Source organism: Pelophylax lessonae (assembly GCF_965119305.1).
Source record: "Pelophylax lessonae genome assembly, chromosome: 4".
Taxonomy (NCBI): Eukaryota; Metazoa; Chordata; class Amphibia; order Anura; family Ranidae; genus Pelophylax; species Pelophylax lessonae.
The window spans coordinates 192,495,392-192,513,348 of record NC_138771.1 but is presented as its reverse complement, the minus strand read 5'-3'; the positions used below and the strand labels follow the sequence as shown (position 1 = coordinate 192,513,348).

General features: G+C 47.4%; 1 protein-coding gene across 5 annotated transcripts in view; it reads right to left on the bottom strand.

The window, feature by feature from the left end:
* The window catches only part of KMT2E (lysine methyltransferase 2E (inactive)), a 176,729-nt gene that overhangs the window by 115,098 nt on the left and 43,674 nt on the right, over window positions 1–17,957 (bottom strand). For 3 of the 5 annotated variants that reach the window (XM_082254412.1, XM_082254413.1, XM_082254416.1), the window contains exon 7: window positions 11,143–11,196. The exons of the other annotated variants lie outside the window; for them this stretch is intronic. In XM_082254412.1, coding sequence (XP_082110538.1) covers window positions 11,143–11,196 — 54 coding nt within the window. The remainder of the gene's footprint in view (window positions 1–11,142; window positions 11,197–17,957) is intronic. 5 annotated transcript variants of the gene reach the window in all.

The following is a 17,957-nucleotide window of genomic DNA, read 5'->3' as shown; positions in this document are numbered from 1 at the left end:
CCCAACGCCAAACGCTTCTTAACCCCTTTCTGCAAAAAGGCCAGAACCCTAGCTATCGAAAGAGAGCGAGGGTGCAGCTGCAGCGATTCACAATATGAAATGTACGATTTCCACGAACGATGATAGAACTTCCTAGAGGTCGATTTCCTGGCCTTCAAAAGGGTAGGAATCACCAAAGCATAGAGACTGCAATCCCTCAACACCTTGCTTACAACAAGCCGTTAAAAGCCAGCGACCGTAAAGCAGGATGGAAGATCGGTCCTTGAGATAGAAGATCTTCCCGCAGAGGAAGACGCCATGGAGGATCCACCAAGACCACCGAGGCCAGTCTGGTGCTACCAGACCAACCGGAATGCCTCCCATCGCACCCTGCGAAGAAACCTCAGCAGGAGAACTCACAGCAAAAAAAAGTAATTTCTGCTCATTCACCCAAAAATGACCAATGTAAATAACAGTTTTTGTCAAGTCCTTAAATGTATTTATTTTTTTTTTAAATGCCCTGCTTACCTTTGCCAACTGACATGCTGCTTCGCCCCATTGCTGAAATCAACTAAGAGGTGGGGTAGAGTGAGGGCCCAGTGACATGGACATGTTCATGTATGGCAGGGGTGTCCAAACTTTTTTCAAAGAGGGCCAGATTTGATCGACAATTTTACCTGACATTCTTTGGACCATTCAAATTAAATACAAACTAACTATTTTATGCAAAGTTTATTGCAAACGGCATACTTTTCCTTTCATCACATGGCTGACAAATCTAAACGGATGTTAAATCGCTCCACCTTTCATATCTGACGGCCAGATGAAAAAAAAATCCAGGAAGCTGAAATATATGTCAGGAACATTGTAAAGTACATTACATATTATTGATAATAAAAGTTGTCTGTCAACTTTTAAGTTAAAAAAAAATATGAACAGGAACATAACACCAAGTATACATGTTGTGTTCAAATATATTGATAACTGATTTAGACCAACTGACGTTAACTGAGATTTTACAATGTATTCATCTCAATCTGGAGCATGCATGCTTCCTAATCAGTCATACAAGGGTTAACCACATGTAAGCGCTATATGAACCCACTGATGGTGATTAATGATGGCAGCAAAAAAAGTAATGAATGATGCCAATGTATTTTTCCAAATTACCTGTGGGGCCGTATTAAAGCAGCCCAGGGGCTGCATTTGGCCCGCGGGCCGGACTTTGGAAATGCCTGATGTATGGCCAATAACATAAGGGGATGGGATCGCCCAATGGAGGTCAGCGGGAGGCCCCACTCCCTTATGAAGTCATTGATCGAGTGAATGTGTCTTTATATGGTCAATGACATCCCCAGGTGAAGGATGGATGTACATTTAGGTTTACCGGTATTTTTTTTTTAAATTAAGGACTTTTCAAAAGTTTCGGTGTGTATATTTCTTGGGCACATTCTATTCTACTATGTACCTGTTAATTCAAACTAAACACAAACAGAAAAGTGTGCGTGTACACAAGGCCAGGATAGCACATTGTATAAGGCCTTGTTCAAATGGGGGGGCGTACTACAGCCTACGCTACGCCCATGCAAAGGATGTGTTTAGCCACACTCAGTGTGTGTTCAGGGCTGTGCACCTACAGATGTCAGATTGGGAGCTGGGTTTGTGTACATGCAGCCACTTCAACCCAGCTGACATCAATGGGAATGCCTAATCGCACAGAACACCTGTGCATCCCTATGCGGTAAAGTAAGTATAGTTCAATATAAAAGACAAAATGCAACCTAAAAGGAATATAAAACTTGCAAAGAAAAGCACCACTTAAATGCCCCAGTGTATGGGTCTCTGGGCAATTTACCTGCTGCCAGAAGCTGATTTTCTGATAGCACATCTAGCTCAATAGTGGAGCCACAGGACTAGCACAAGTTAATGTACACCAAAGGAAAGAAAATCCATCAAAAAGATTCAGCTTTTTCTATACCCATAGACAACCCCCCTCCCCCCAAAGCATTTCACCCATGTAGGGCTTAATTGTAAATGCACTTGCATGGTTTCTTTTACCATGTTTTATTGAAGAATTAAAAAAAAAAAAAAAAATACAAACATTCAAATAGAACATTTTCCATTTTCAACCAGCATAGTGCTTATTACATTGGTGTCTGGCTCAACAGTCAAAAAGAACACACAAAACATAGAAGGTTTTGTAACACACTGGAGATGTCCGCAATGCCCCTGGAACATCCGAACACCCCCACTGGGAAATGTCCGGATGGGAGCAAGACCAACCCTCCCCATCAGTTCTTAATGAGTTGTTACCCATACAAATGTTATCACCTGTCGCTATATTGTATATAAAAAAATTAGCTCCTGAGCCAGTAAACAAATGCCTAGGCGAGAAGCCTACATCTAGTTATCTAGTTATCAAACAGTAAAGATGTTACAAACCGTTTGACCCTGGATATGCTGAATCATTTGGCTTAAACCCGAGAAATCTATCCAAGGCCCAAAAAAAAAAAAAAAAAAAAGGACAAAAAGGGGTAAAAAAGACAGAATATAATAGACTTCAATACGTCCATTTCGAGACTAATAAAGGGAGAAACATTATCCCAAAATTGTGACCCATGAAATAAGTCTCTACGTGTTTGCTGCTGTCAACCAAGAAGGAAAAGCAGAAAAGAAAGAAAGGGAAGTACAAAGAATAGGGGAGTTATATGAAGAGATCTAAAGGTTGAAAGTGATGAGAGGGAGAATAGGAAAAGACCCCATCCCAGGGGGGGGGGGGGGGGCTCAAGGCCTCTCCTGCCCATCCAAGCAGGATCCTCGCTCAAGTCCAGAAAGCGGGACGGTGGGCCCATTGTTGGGAACTGGTCCAACCAAGGTCAAGGTTGCCAAATCTTACTAAATTTGTTTTTAGTGTCCGTGAATATCGCAGTTCATTTTTCGTTCGTCAATGTACCATGCACACGACGCTTCATTTCAACAGAGAGGAGGGGAGTTTTCCATGATTTTGCTATTGTTTGTTTCGTGGCCATGAAGATACGCGTTGCCAAGATATGTTCCCGCCTGGATAGTTCAAGAATTGGTTTATGAAGTAATGTTTCCCAGGGGTCTTTGCGTATGTTGGAGTGAAAGAGCATATTGACCAGTGCGTACACCCGAATCCACAACCTTTTAACTTTAGGGCATGACCACCATATAAGTTTCATGTCGACCTGGTCCAAGCAGCCCCAAAAGCATAGAGCCGTATGTGTCGGGAGGTATTTTGCAATTCTCACTGGAGTGCAGTACCATCTAGACATAACCTTGAAGGAAATTTCTAATGCAATAACATTGAGAGGACCTTCCACATCTTAGACCATTCCTCCCTAGATAGATAGGTTTCAAGGTCCACCTCCCATCTCGTGCAGTAGTTAGGGGTCTGGGTATTATAGGCTCCCAGTACAGAGAAATAGAGCAGTGAGACTAAGCCGCTGGTAGTCGACTGGGTACGACATCTGGTTTCAAATGCAGTTGATGGTCGTCAACTGTAAATTTTTAACCATTGGGTCTATAAAATGGCGAGTTTGAAGGTATAGATATTTCTCTCTAGCTGGGGCTTTATAGGGCACTTGCGTTGTTTCTTGTGGATCAAACAGGAATATCCAAGTAATTTTCTTTCCCAGTTAAACAAGTAAGCAACTCAGATCACTGAAAGGCACAGACCCAATTAAAAATAAAAAAGTAAACACCAGATGAGTATGCTGTAATATAGAGCAAAGATCAAATGTGTTCCCTGGAAAGCTTAGGCCTCGATCCAACTCCTACACTGTGCCCTACATCTTTGGATACAGACAAGAAAATATGAAAGATAGATCCCAAACTAAAGGTGCAAGCAGTCTAAATGTTAACAGGCATTTTTTTTGTTTTACAGATATAGCATACATAAAAAAAAAAAAAAAAAAAACACACACACATCACAACTTAAAGGAAGATTTTCCCTATGTAAATAGTATGGTGACTGGGTCTAGATTCAGTAAACATCCAAGCAGCTGAATCAGGAAGGTGGGCTCCATTTCACGCTTGCTTGTAAAGGATTAGCAACCCAAAAAACAGAATTTTTGTAAACTCTTACCGTAAAATTCCTTTCTCCGAGTCCTCCGACAGTCGCCGCCCCTCAAATAGTCTTCACCAATGGGTATTGACTTCCGTTCCGCAGGAGTAGCTAGGCATAAGACTTGTTAGAAACAAAAGCTTTTAGCATAGACACACCCATGGGGGCTGTCCCACTGGTCAATACCCCCCCCCCCCACTCAGTTTGGTAGCATAGCAGTAAGTCTACAAGAAAAAAACCCAAAAGAGGGGCGGGGGCGGCGACTGTCGGGAGGACTCAGAGAAAGGAATTTTACGGTAAGATTTTACAAAAATTCCGTTTTCTCTTACGTCCTCTGACAGTCGCTGCCCCTCAAATAGTCTTCACCAATGGGATGTCCCAAAGCAGTGTAGACATGAGGGGTGGGAGACACAACCCTAGAAAAGGCAACGCAGTACCCACATCAGAGAAAGGAATCTTACACGCACAGTAAGAGAAACCTCTGGGCAACAGAAAAGGCCCAACAGGAGCAACACCCAGGAAAATAACCCAGGGGATAAACACCCCAACAGCCAAAGACCCACATAAAAACAAGGGTCCCCTATGGCACTGCCGCACTGAGAACTTTGCGGCCAAAGGAGGCATCAGCTGACGCCAGAACATCAATTTATAGAATTTGTAAAAGGTGTGCACCGACGACTAAGTCGCAGCCTTGCACACCTGGGTCACCGAGGCCTGATGCCGGTAGGCCCGGGACGTACTCATTGATCTGGTAGAGTGCGCCATAACAGGGAAGGGCGTAACCCGTTCCTTCAAAGCATAGGCCTGGACAATCATCTGTCTGATCCATTTGGCAATGGTCGCCGCAGACGCCGCCATGCCCTTCCGAGGTCCCTCAGGAAGGACAGAGGGAATCCGATTTCCAAAAGGATTCAGTGGACGACAGGTAAACCCTGATCGCCCTGACAACATCCAAAGAATGCAACGCAACCTCCTTAGGAGGTTTAGGCTTCGCACAGAGCGAAGGCAAAACAATGTCCTCATTAAGGTGAAAGTCAGACACCACCTTAGGGAGAAATGACGAATTAGGTCGCAAGACCACCTTATCTTTATGAACCACCAGGTAAGGAGAGCGGCAAGACGCCGCCAACTCCGACACCCTGCGAGCCGAAGTGATCGCTACTAAAAAGGCAAACTTCTTTGAAACATCCGGGAGATATCGTTGCCTCTGCTGTCTTAGGGAGAATGTAACATGGACAGAACCAAGTTCAAGTCCCATGGAGGCCAAGGCTCCCTCCGGGGAAGGGACAAAATGTCGCACACCTTGAATGAAGGTGCGAATTAAGGAATGAGACGCCACAAGGCGTTGGAAAAAAAAACAGCCAGTGCAGATACCTGGCCCTTTACCGTGGCCAGAGCCAGGCGCTGGTCCACACCAGTCTGGAGGAAAGCCAACACTCTCGTCACTGAGTATGAGCGAGGAGAAAACCCCCTGGACTCACATCAGGCAAAATAAGCTTTCCAGGTACAGGAATAAATCTTACCGGACGAGGCTTTTCTAGCCTTGATCAAAGTAGGAATGACCTCCGAGGAGAGACCCCTGTCTCTCAGGACCTGGCTTTCAACAGCCAGGCCGTTAAAGCCAGCGACTGTAAAGCAGGATGGGAGATCAGGCCCCGAGACAGTAGATCTTCTCGCATTGGCAGTCGCCAAGGAGGCTCGACTGCTATGTGAATGATGTCCGCGTACCAGGACCGGCGTGGCCAGTCCGGTGCCACTAGAATCACCAAGTTCGGTTCCGAGGCCAGCCTGCGAAGGAACCTGGATAACAACTGAATCGGAGGAAAGGCATACATCAGACGATACTGATGCCAAGGGGCCACCAGCGCATCCGAGGCATCCGCCCGAGGATCGCGTGTTCTTGCCACGAACCTTTCCACCTTGTGGTTTAGCCGAGACGCGAACAGATCCACACCTTGCACACAGCATGCCGAAAACCTCCCGGTGTAGGGACCATTCCCCCTGATCCAGGGTCTGGCGGCTCAGATAATCGGCCTGCCAATTCTCTACACCTGGAATGTGAACTGCCGAAATCGCCGGGACATGAGTCTCGGCCCAAGACAGAATGTCGGTCACCTCCCGGGCCCTCCTGGTGCCCCCTTGGTGGTTTATGTAAGCCACCGCGTTCGCATTGTCCGTCTGTACCCGAACTGGGTGGCCCCAAAGTCGATTCGACCACTGGAAGAGACAGTTTGATCGCTCTCAATTCCAATATGTTGATCGGAAGGGAGGATTCCTCCTCTGACCAAATGCCCTGGGCAGACTGGTTGCCCAGTACTCCACCCCAGCCCGACAGGCTGGCATCCGTGGTAATCACTGTCCACAGTAACGAACGGTAGGATTTCCCTTCCGGCACCGCCGGGGACTGAAGCCACCACAGAAGATCCCTTCTGGTCCGGCGACTCAACGAGACACATTTAGATCCAAGGACTGAGGTAGTCTGTCCCACCTGGCCAGGATCTCCGCTTGGAGAGACCGTGTGTGAAACTGAGCAAAGGGTATTGTCTCAAAAGCTGATAACATCAGCCCCAGGGACCGCATGCAGGTGCTGAGCGACGAGGATTGGTTGTCCCCGAGGGACCTGATCTCGTCCTGTAGAGTCTGGAGCTTGTCCTCTGGCAGAAACACTTTTGCTTGAGTCCAGAACCATTCCCAGATAGGGAAGCCGAACCGAAGGAGACAAAGTCGACTTCTGTACGTTGATGGTCCATCCGAACTCCTGGAGTGTCTGTACCGTAGTGGACAGATCGCACAGCAGGCTCTGACAGGCACTCGATCTTAACAGGAGATTGTCCAGATATCCCAAGACCGCAATGCCCTGTGCCCGCAACAGGCCCAGAACCGGCGCCAGCACTTTGGTAAAGACCCTTGGAGCCGAAGCGAGACCGAAAGGTAACGCCAAAACTAATAGTGGTCCTCCGCTATGGCGAATCGTAGGTACCTCTGATGACCCTCGAAAATGGGGATGTGCAGGTACGCATCCTTCAGGTCTATAGAGGCCAGGAATTCCCCTGGACTCAGGGAGGCCACCACCGAGCGGAGGGATTCCATACGGAACTTGCGAACGTGCACAAAGCGGTTAAGAGCTTTCAGGTCTAGGATAGGACGCACCTTGCCCTCCTTTCTGGGCACAGTTAACAGATTTGAGAAAAACCCCCGAAACCTGTCCCGATGAGGCACCGGGACAATCACCCCCTGGATCAGGAGGTCCTGCACCGTTCGATGCAGGTCCTGCAGGCGCCCTGGGGTCAAATGAAGATTTGAGGGAAAGAATCTGTCCAAAGGCCGGGAAAGGAATTCGATCTTGTATCCCGGTCGAATGATTTCCTGAACCCACCTGTCCGGAATTCAGAGCAGTCAAGGTTGGAGGAAACTGTGCAAACGTCGCCCCACCCCTGAAACGGGTGAGGGCGTCCCTTCAGGCAGAGGCGGATTGAGCCACCGCACCAGCATGGCTGGACTTTTGCTTGCCCGCCCAGGGCTTCTTCTAGCACCCTTGGCCCTTGAAAGGTTTGCCCTTGTTTTGTGGCTTAAAGGCACGAAAGGACCCCTGATTGGGTCTAAAGGCGGGACCCCGATTGCCGCTAAAAGGCTTGTTCTTCGGATTCTGGGGCAGCAGAGTGCTTTTGCCCCCAGTGACTCCTTTCACCAAGGTATCTAAAGCCTCGCCAAAAAGGCGAGACCCTGCATAGGGAAAATCAGCCGTCGTTTTCCGTGACGTCTGGTCAGCCGACCAGCTCTTCAGCCAGATCAGTCGACGGTTAAGTACCGCGACACTAGACAAGCGTGCAGCCAAAAGGGGCCTCATTCAAGGCCGCAACGCACAAATACATGACCCCTTGATGAATTTGGTCCACCATGGCCAGTGTAGTAGGTGGAGCAGAATCAGACGCGAGAGTGCGTCTAAGCACCTTAGTCCAATCCGCCACCGCCTGAGCCACCATGACAGAAGCGAAAATAGCTTTGAGCATGGAACCCGCCACCATGTAGGCATGGCGGGCAAGAGACTCCAACCTCCTGTCCGTAGGATCCCGGAACACCGGGGTATCCTCAGCGGGAACCAAAGCAGCCTTGTTCAACAAAGCAGTTTAAACCTATTAGGCACCGTAAAAGGGCGTTTCAAACTGCGCCATTGTTCATTCACAGTGTGATGAAACTCAGCGGGGCAGGGAAAAAACTGCGCCAACTTGCGGGTCCTATGTGTACCAAAAGAGGACACAATGCCCAGAGTGGGCTCATCCTCCAAATGTAGCGTTTCTTTGACAGAAGAAATCAACGCATCCATAGCTGCGCGTTCTTCCGGCGACCCCGGGGGAGAATCATCTACCCCCTCCACCTCCGCTTCCCCCTCAGACCCCAGCGGGTCCAGGGACGAGCGAGATCCTGAAAAGGGCATGCCAGCCACATCACCATCTGAATCAGAGGAGAAAGATAGTCTAGGCCCTTTTCTAGCAGCTCGTTCAGCCATCAGCACCTCCATTTTTGACACTAAAGTCGCCACCACAGCAGCCAAATTAGGTATAACGGGGGGTTCAGCAGAACTGGGGTCCCCCACCAAGGCTGGGGGGAATTTGCTGTCCTGAGATTCCATTGCAAAACAATGACAAAAAAGTACTGGCCCTTTAAAAGCGCTGCGGAATGCGCAGCCCACAGCTATATATACAGTGTACACAGACCCCTCAAAAAGGGACAAAACTGAGCCAGAAGGAATAAAACAGAGATACGGATGAGACAGTCTGCAGAGCCCCACAGAGTGTTACCACACCGATCGCTGCTCCAGAGGAAAAGGAAGTGAAGTCACCAGAGGCTGAACTATATGCTGCAAGGCTAAGGGAAAATGGCTGCCCATAGAAAGCAATGGGAGGCTGCGGCAAGATGGCCGCCGACATGTGCTCAGAACGATCGTTCTGCCACACACAAGATGGCGCTGGTTGGTGCCAAAACACTACACAGCGCGCTGTTGTAAAGCCCATAGTGAAGCCAGACATGCTGACCACATCCAAAATGGCGGACTGCACGGTTTTTAGCCGCAGCAGTCGTCGCACACACAGTCTGCAACTCCCAAACACTGAAAGTGACACAGGAGAGGGGCCCCCAAAATTACACTGACAAAAACTGACATTCTTGCAAATAAAAATCATAAGAAAAGATTAGAAGGCTGAGACTGTAGCACCAGCACAGGGAAGCCTATCTACTCCTAACGCTAGGCAGAGACAAACTGAGTTGGGATGGCTTAATGCAGGGGGGTATTGACCAGTGGGACAGCCCCCATGGGTGTGTCTATGCTAAAAGCTTTTGTTTCTAACAAGTCTTATGCCTAGCTACTCCTGCGGAGCGGAAGTCAATACCCATTGGTGAAGACTATTTGAGAGGCGGCGACTGTCGGAGGACGTAAGAGAAACAGTTTTACCTCACAACATCCCAACTAGAGAGAAGCAGCAGACACTAGTGGTCCAGAACTGTTGATGGAAGGAGGGGGGGGAAGGGAGGAAGGAAGGAGGGGGGGGGGGGGAAGGGAGGAAGGAAGGAAGGAGGGGGGGGGGGGGAAGGGAGGAAGGAAGGAGGGGGGGGGGGGGAAGGGAGGAAGGAAGGAGGGGGGGGGGGGGGAAGGGAGGAAGGAAGGAGGGGGGGGGGGGGGGGGAAGGGAGGAAGGAAGGAGGGGGGGGGGGGGGGAAGGGAGGAAGGAAGGAGGGGGGGGGGGAAGGGAGGAAGGAAGGAGGGGGGGGGGGGGGAAGGGAGGAAGGAAGGAGGGGGGGGGGGGGGGGGAAGGGAGGAAGGAAGGAGGGGGGGGGGGGGGAAGGGAGGAAGGAAGGAGGGGGGGGGGAAGGGAGGAAGGAAGGAGGGGGGGGGGAAGGGAGGAAGGAAGGAGGGGGGGGGGAAGGGAGGAAGGAAGGAGGGGGGGGGAAGGGAGGAAGGAAGGAGGGGGGGGGAAGGGAGGAAGGAAGGAGGGGGGGGGGAAGGGAGGAAGGAAGGAGGGGGGGGAAGGGAGGAAGGAAGGAGGGGGGGGAAGGGAGGAAGGAAGGAAGATGGGGGGGGAAGGGAGGAAGGAGGGGGGGGGAAGGGAGGAAGGAAGGAAGGAGGGGGGGAAGGGAGGAAGGAAGGAAGGAGGGAGGGGGGGGAAGGGAGGAAGGAAGGAAGGGGGGGGGAAGGGAGGAAGGAAGGAAGGAGGGGGGGGGAAGGGAGGAAGGAAGGAGGGGGGGGGGAAGGGAGGAAGGAAGGAGGGGGGGGGGAAGGGAGGAAGGAAGGAGGGGGGGGGGGAAGGGAGGAAGGAAGGAGGGGGGGGGGAAGGGAGGAAGGAAGGAGGGGGGGAAGGGAGGAAGGAAGGGGGGGGGGGAAGGGAGGAAGGAAGGGGGGGGAAGGGAGGGAGGGAGGAAGGAAGGAGGGGGGGGGAAGGGAGGAAGGAAGGAGGGGGGGGGGAAGGGAGGAAGGAAGGAGGGGGGGGGGAAGGGAGGAAGGAAGGAGGGGGGGGGGAGGGAGGAAGGAAGGAGGGGGGGGGGGGGAAGGGAGGAAGGAGGGGGGGGGAAGGGAGGAAGGAAGGGAGGAAGGAAGGGGGGGGAAGGGAGGAAGGAAGGAGGGGGGGGGGGAAGGGAGGGAGGAAGGAAGGAGGGGGGGGGGAAGGGAGGAAGGAAGGAGGGGGGGGGGGAAGGGAGGAGGAAGTTGGTGCACTGACCTACTCGGCTAAAAGGGAAAGACCTCTAACCCTCTGTAAATGGCTAACGCGTTTCGGGGGTCAGGCCCTCTTAACAAAAAAATTTTTACATGTAGCATGCAGACTGCCACACCATACTGTCCAAGTAGACAAATATTACTTGTGATTACCATTAGTTTGACATATATGAATATTGTCTGTGCATGTACATTACTATAAAACATTAGGAAATAAATCTACTTTATTATAACACTAGAAAACTTGATTGCTTAAAAAGAGAAAAACAAAACAAAAAAAAAAAAAAATACAGGAACTAATTTAAAAATGCTAACATTTTTTTTTACATATAGTAAGAAGTGGGATGTGTCATACTTGAAATTGTACCTACCAGATAAAAGGTTTCCGCTGTTGCCTCTACCATTGTAGCAGGTTTGAAGATCATCTGCATTAGAGTCACAAAAGTTATAGCCCAAAAGGTATGTGGCACTTAAAGAACATTATCAGTGCACTAACACGCTTTGCCTGTGAATGACCAGACTGATCTGTTCATCTAATGGCAAAGAAAATATTGCCTGCTTAATAGGCTTCACCGTTGTCTCAGCTATGAAGATGATCTATATAATTGCAACTAAAATTATTGTCAACAGGTAAACATTACACATTTAAATATATTACAGGTGAAAATCAGTGGCCAGTATGATCAAAATATGTCAAAATAACTTAGAAACCAAACAACGCATAAACTTTAACCTTTTCCATTGACAGTACTAAGAAAATATTTGCAGAATTCTTCCCTATAATACCATAAACAAGTAGCTCTACAACTACAACACTTTAACCACTTGCCTACTGGGCACTTTTACCCAGTTCCTGCCCAGGTAAGTTTTTAGCTTTCAGCATTGTCACCCTTTAAATGACAATTGTGGAGTCATGCAACACTGTTCCCATATGAATTTTTTTTTTTTTTTTTTCCCCACACAAATAGAGCTTTCTTTTGTGGGTATACAATTGCCACTGGGTTTTTCATAGTTTGTTATAAATTTTGCAAACAGGTAATTTTTTCTCCTTCACCGATGTGCGCTCATGAGGCTGCACTTACGGCTGACACTGAATGGCAGCACTGGTGGGACTGCATTGATAATCAGTGCCCTGATTATCAGTATAGATGTCCCTTTTGCACGAGCTGGTTATTGGCTATTCTTTCCTCTCCTCACGCTGACAGAGTGAGGAAAGGAATGTAGATAACTGCCCCGAGGACACAGCAATTAACAGAGCACATGGTGGGTGCGATCACAGGAGAATGTAATATGACGCCCACCCAGAACTGGCCAGCTTCCCTGTAGCCATCATTGGGCTATAGCGCAGTCGGCAATTGGTTAAACAAATTATATCTGTACTGCATGACATCCTGCAATGGTTCTAATTTATAGAAATTAAAATACAAAACAGAGAAGGCGCACCAACCTAGTGCATTACCAACAATAATTTATTTAAAAAAAAAAAAAAATTAAAAGTAATCTATTTACAAGCTTTTGGCAAGCAAAGGCAAATACAATGATGCCAACAAGATCACCTCAAGATCCACAGTCCTCAATGGAAAGGGAAGCCTGCGTAGCATCCAAAGGCTAACCCGTTTTGAGCGTCAAGCTCTCCTACCCCACCCTTAGTGGGGGGAGGGGGAACACTTGTCACATGAGCCAATGGACAAATAATATGTGTGTACGTACACACACACAGTATCTTACAAAAGGCGAGTACACCCCTCACATTTTTGTAAATATTTTATTATATATGTTTTCATGCGACAACACTTAAAGAGGTTGTAAACCTCAGAATTATTATTATTTTTTTTTTTTTTTTTTTAAAGTACACCTGAAAGAAACACATAATGAGCTAGTATGCATCGCATACTAGCTCATTATGATATACTTACCTTAGAACGAAGCCCCGACCGCTCACCTCTCCCATGGGTGACGTGTTCTGTCACCCTTCTTCCGGGTTCGTGGCACCCGGCCATCTGATTGGCTAGACCCGCGATTACGTCAAATGCGCGCGGGAGCCGACGGTCGCAGCACGGGGCCCTAAAAGAACGGCACCAGCGCCTGTTCCTTCAGAGCGCATGCGCCAGTGATGTCACTGGCTGCATTTAAGGTAAATATCTCCTAAACGGTACATGTTTAGGAGATATTTACAGTACCTATAGGTACAAGTTGCAGAGGAGGGTTTACTTCCTCTTTAAGAAATGGCACTTTGCTACAATGTAAAGTAGTGAGTGTACAGCTTGTATAACAGTGTAAATTTGGTGTCCCCTCAAAATAACTCAACACAGCCATTAACACCTAAGCCACTAGCAACAAAAGTGAGTACAACCCTAAGTGGAAATGTCCAAATTGGGCCCAAAAAGTAATTATTTTGTGTGGCCACCATTAATTTTCCAGCACTGCATTAACCCTCTTGAGCTTGGAGTTCAGAGCTTCACAAGTTTCCACTGGAGTCCTCTCACTCCTCCAGGACGACATCACAGAGCTCGTAAATTGTTAGAGACCTTGCGCTTCCTCACCTTCCGTTTAAAGGATGCTCAATAAGGTTTAGGTCTGAAGACATGCTTGGCCCGTCCATCACCTTTACCTTCAGCTTCTTTAGCAAGGCAGTGGTCGTCTTGGAGGTGTGTTTAGGGTCATTATGTTTGAATACTACCCTGCGGCCCAGTCTCCGAAGGGGTGGGGGGTGGGGCGGAGATCACGCTCTGCTTCAGTATGTCACAGCACTTGCTAGCATTCATGGTTCCCTCAATGAATTGTAGCTCCCCAGTGCCAGCAGCACTCACGCAGCCCCAGGCCACGACACTCCCACCACCATGCTTAACTGTAGGCAAGACACACTTGTCTTTGTACTCCTCACCTGGTTGCCGCCACACACGCTTGACACCATCTGAACCAAATAAGTTCATCTTGGTCTCATCAGACCACAGGACATGTTTCTGGTAAATCATAGCCTTAGCCTGCTTGTCTTCAGCAAACTGTTTGCGGGCTTTCTTGTGCATCACCTTTAGAAGGGGCTTCTTTCTGAAACGACAGCCATGCAGACCCATTTGATGCAGTGTGCAGCGTATGGTCTGAGCACTGACAGACTGACCCCCACACCCCTTCAACCTCTGCAGCAATGCTGGCGGCACTCATACATCCATTTCCCAAAGACAACCTCTGAATAGGACGCTGAGCACGTGCACTCAACTCCTTTGGTCGACCATGGCGAGGCCTGTTCTGAGTGGAACCTGTTCTGTTAAACCGCTGTAAAATCTTGGCTGCAGCTCAGTTTCAGGGTCTTGGCAGTCTTCCTATAGCCTGCCCTAGGCCATCTTTATGTAGAGCAACAATTCTTGTTTTCGGATCCTCAGAGAGTTCTTTGCCATGAGGTGCCATGTTGAACTTCCAGTGACCAGTATATGAGAGAGAGATAAAATTTAACACCTTCTCCCCATTCACACCTGAGACCTTGTAACGCTAACGAGTCACATGGCACAGGTGGGAAAATGGCTAATTGGGCCCAATTTGGACATTTTCACTTAGAGGTGTACTCACTTTTGTTTCCAGAGGTTTAGACATTAATGGCTGTGTTGAGTTATTTTGAGAGGAAAGCAAATTTACACTGTTATACAAGCTGTATACTCACTACTTTACATTGCAGCAAAGTATCATTTCTTCAGTGTTGTCACATGAAAAGGTATAATTGAATATTTACAAAAATGTGAGGGTAGTACTCACTTTTGTGGGATTGTGTGTGTGATTGTGTGAGTATTATATATATATATACACACACATATACACACACACACACATACATATATACACACACACACACACATTTATATACAGGTGTGGCCAAAAGTTTTGACAATGACATATTACATTTTCATAAAGTCTGCTGCATTCGTGTTTTTAGATCTTTTTGTCAGATGTTATGGTATACTGAAGTATAATTACAAGCATTTGATAAGTGTCAAAGACTTTTATTGACTACTACCAGAGGAACTGTAGTCTGCTCACACAATTTGTAATAAAAATATATTTGCCATTCTGAAGCTTCTCTCCAACCACTTGCAGATCCGATATATACTGTGATTCTGTAGTTGCCAAATCTGTTACAGAAATCTCCCTCCACCAAGTCTTGCTGTGGGCATTTTAACTGTTGGCATGTCAAGCTGCTGCCTGTTCACTCCTGGATTTACAAACACACAAGAGCATTGCAGCCTTCATTGGCCCTCCTAGGACTCATCCCTCCTCCCTTGCTGGCAAATGCTAACGAGTGATAGCTGTGCATGTCAGTAGCCTAGGCTTTTTACCAGACAAGAAATAGGAAGTGGACTGTATAAGGTTTGTCAGAATTTGTGGGGTTTTTTTGTTCACCTGCCCCTTGAGGATTAACCGCAAGTTCACAGTGGGTCGAAGGTCTGGGGAGTTCTCTAGCCATGGGCCCAAAATTTCAATGTTTTGTTCCCCAAGCCACTTTGTTATCATTTTTGCCTTACGGTGCTCCATCATGCTGGAAAAGGCATTGTTTGTCACCAAACTTTTTAGATGGTTGGGAGAAGTTGCTCTCGGAGGAGGTTTTTGTATCATTCTTTATTCAGGACTGTGTTCTTAGGGAAAAATATGAGTGGGCCCACTTCCTTGGCTGAGAAGAAACCCCACACACATGAATGATCTCAGGATTCTTTACTGTTGGCATGACAGGACTGTGCCATGAACCTTCTTCTGACAAGTTTTTTTTTCCCCAGAGGCTCAAAACATTCAGAAAGGGGATTTGTCAGAAAATGACTTTACCCCAGTCCTCAGCAGTCCTTTCCTTGTAATTTTGCAGAATATGAGTCTGTCCCTTGTGTTTTTCCAGGAGAGATGTGGCTTTTTCCTCTTGACATCAGGCTATCCTCCAAATGACTTCGCCTCACTGTGCCTGCCGAGCACTCACAACTGTCTACTGCCATTCCTGAGCAAGCTCTGCACTGGGGGTACACCGATTCCACAGCTGAATCAACAGTAGGAGACGGTCCTAGTGCTTGCTGGATGTTTTTGGGTGCTCTAAAGCCTTCTTCACAAATGCGGTGGAAATGTTTTTTCCATGGGATTAAGTTCATTTTAATGGCAAAGAGAGACTTTGCAATTAATTGCAAATCTGATCACTCTTCCACATTTGAGTATATCCAAATTGCCATAAAAAAAAAAAAAAAAAAAATGGAGGCAGAAGACTTTGTGAAAATTAATATTTGTGTCATTCACAAAACTATTGGCCACGACTGTACATATATCTAATATTGTTTGTCAATTGACTCATGTGACCAGTGTTCCACCCCCATAACCCTTCCCCTCACTAAGGGTGGGATAGATGGCTCACTTGGGTATAAAGGCGGATGTGAAATCATTCATACCCAGTTTGTCTCTGATGAAGAAGGCTCGACCCTCGAAACACGTTAGTCTCTGGATGCTACGAGGACTTCCCTTACCACTGACTAAGGAGTGTGGATCCTGAGGTGGACTTGTTGGCGTCATTACATTTGCCTTTGCTTTCCAAAAGCTTGTAAGTAGATTACATTTACATTTTTAAACAAATGATTATGTTGGTAGTGCACTAGGTTGGTGTGCCCTATCTTTTGTATGATTTTCAGTGCTTGTAAGGATGCCCACAAGTCCTGAGAGGGCAGCAAGGCCCCACCACAAGCATCATTTGGACAAGAATTGAGAGATGCATACACACATTCCCAGACACCACAACTGAGTACAGGAAAGATTTATCAATTCATAGAAATCCCCGAATTGAAGGTTTGTACATTTAGGGATTTCCCAAAGATTTTTTTTTTTTTTGTTTACACAAAATCTACAGAACCTTTTACCCAAGATTCACACAACTTTTCAATTAGATTAAATTGGAAAAAAGTGTAACTCCTGGGAGAAAGTTGTGTGAAACCCTATATCAGCAGACCCCCTAAGGCTGGCCATAGCAGGGATCAGCTGGGATTTGAACCATGTATAGGTGGGCTGAATGCACCCAAGTTGACCAATCAACTTTGGTACAACCAGCCTGTCTGATCTTACATACGATCTTTGCTAACAGCTATTATAGGCACTAGCAGTAATCAGTGTTCTCCCTGTGGAGATGGCTGCCCCACCCACCCCACAAGCACAATGGCTCCTGGGGAGGAGTTGCAGGAAAGAAAAAGTGCTCTATGGCCAGCTTAAATGCACAAACATGATTTTTCACTGATCAGTTTGGTGAAAATTAGAACAAACCCCAATTATGTCAAGTGCACAACTACTCCACTATTCTAACCTTCCAGATTTTAAGTCCTTACAGGAAACCCTGTTCCTGTAAAATATTTTATGAATATTTTTATTTTACTCTTTTGGGAGTTCATTGATAGACAAGTTGATTATACAGCCACCTACAAGAGGATTTAACACTGGTAAACAAAAAAATTGTGCCCTGTATAACCCCTCCTCCTTCCAGCATGCCTTGGTTTATTGTTAAGCAGTACCAAAAGAATACTGCACCGCATTGTCAACAAAAATTTGTGATGACTGCACCCTCAATAAGAGGTCCAGCAGATATCCCAGAATAGGGATGCCCTGGGAGCGTAGCATAGACAAGCACAGGTGCCAGTACCTTAGTGAGGACTCAAGGAGCATAAGATAGGACGAATGGCAGGGCCGCAACAAAGTGAAGTCTTCAGTGAAGTGCTGGAAAAATTGGGACGCGCATGTGTGCATCCTTGCAAAATTTCTCGGCCCAAATGAAAATATTTAGAGACTTGAAATCCAAGATAGGGTGGAGGCCCCTTTTGGTTTGTGAACGGGTTGGAGTAAAACCCCTGGAACTGTTCTCACAGGTACTGAGGCAATGACCCCCATTCCAGACGCTAGGGTAAATCGAAATCTGCTAATCTGCGTGGCGACTGCCTAGGGTTGACCGCAGAAAATAGGAAACAACCTCCCATACCCAAGCATTAGAGATGCTGGCTGACCAAATGTCCGCAAAGGCCAACAGACCTCTTCACTTTGGAAAATGCCTTATGCACATTTGTGGCAGCAAATAACCTCAAGGAACAAATTCTTGCCCCAAGCCAGGCACATTTTGCCGAGCAACAAAAATCGCACTGAGTTTGGGGTACTATTAAGGATGAAAAGCACCTAAACACGTGTCTTGCCGCAA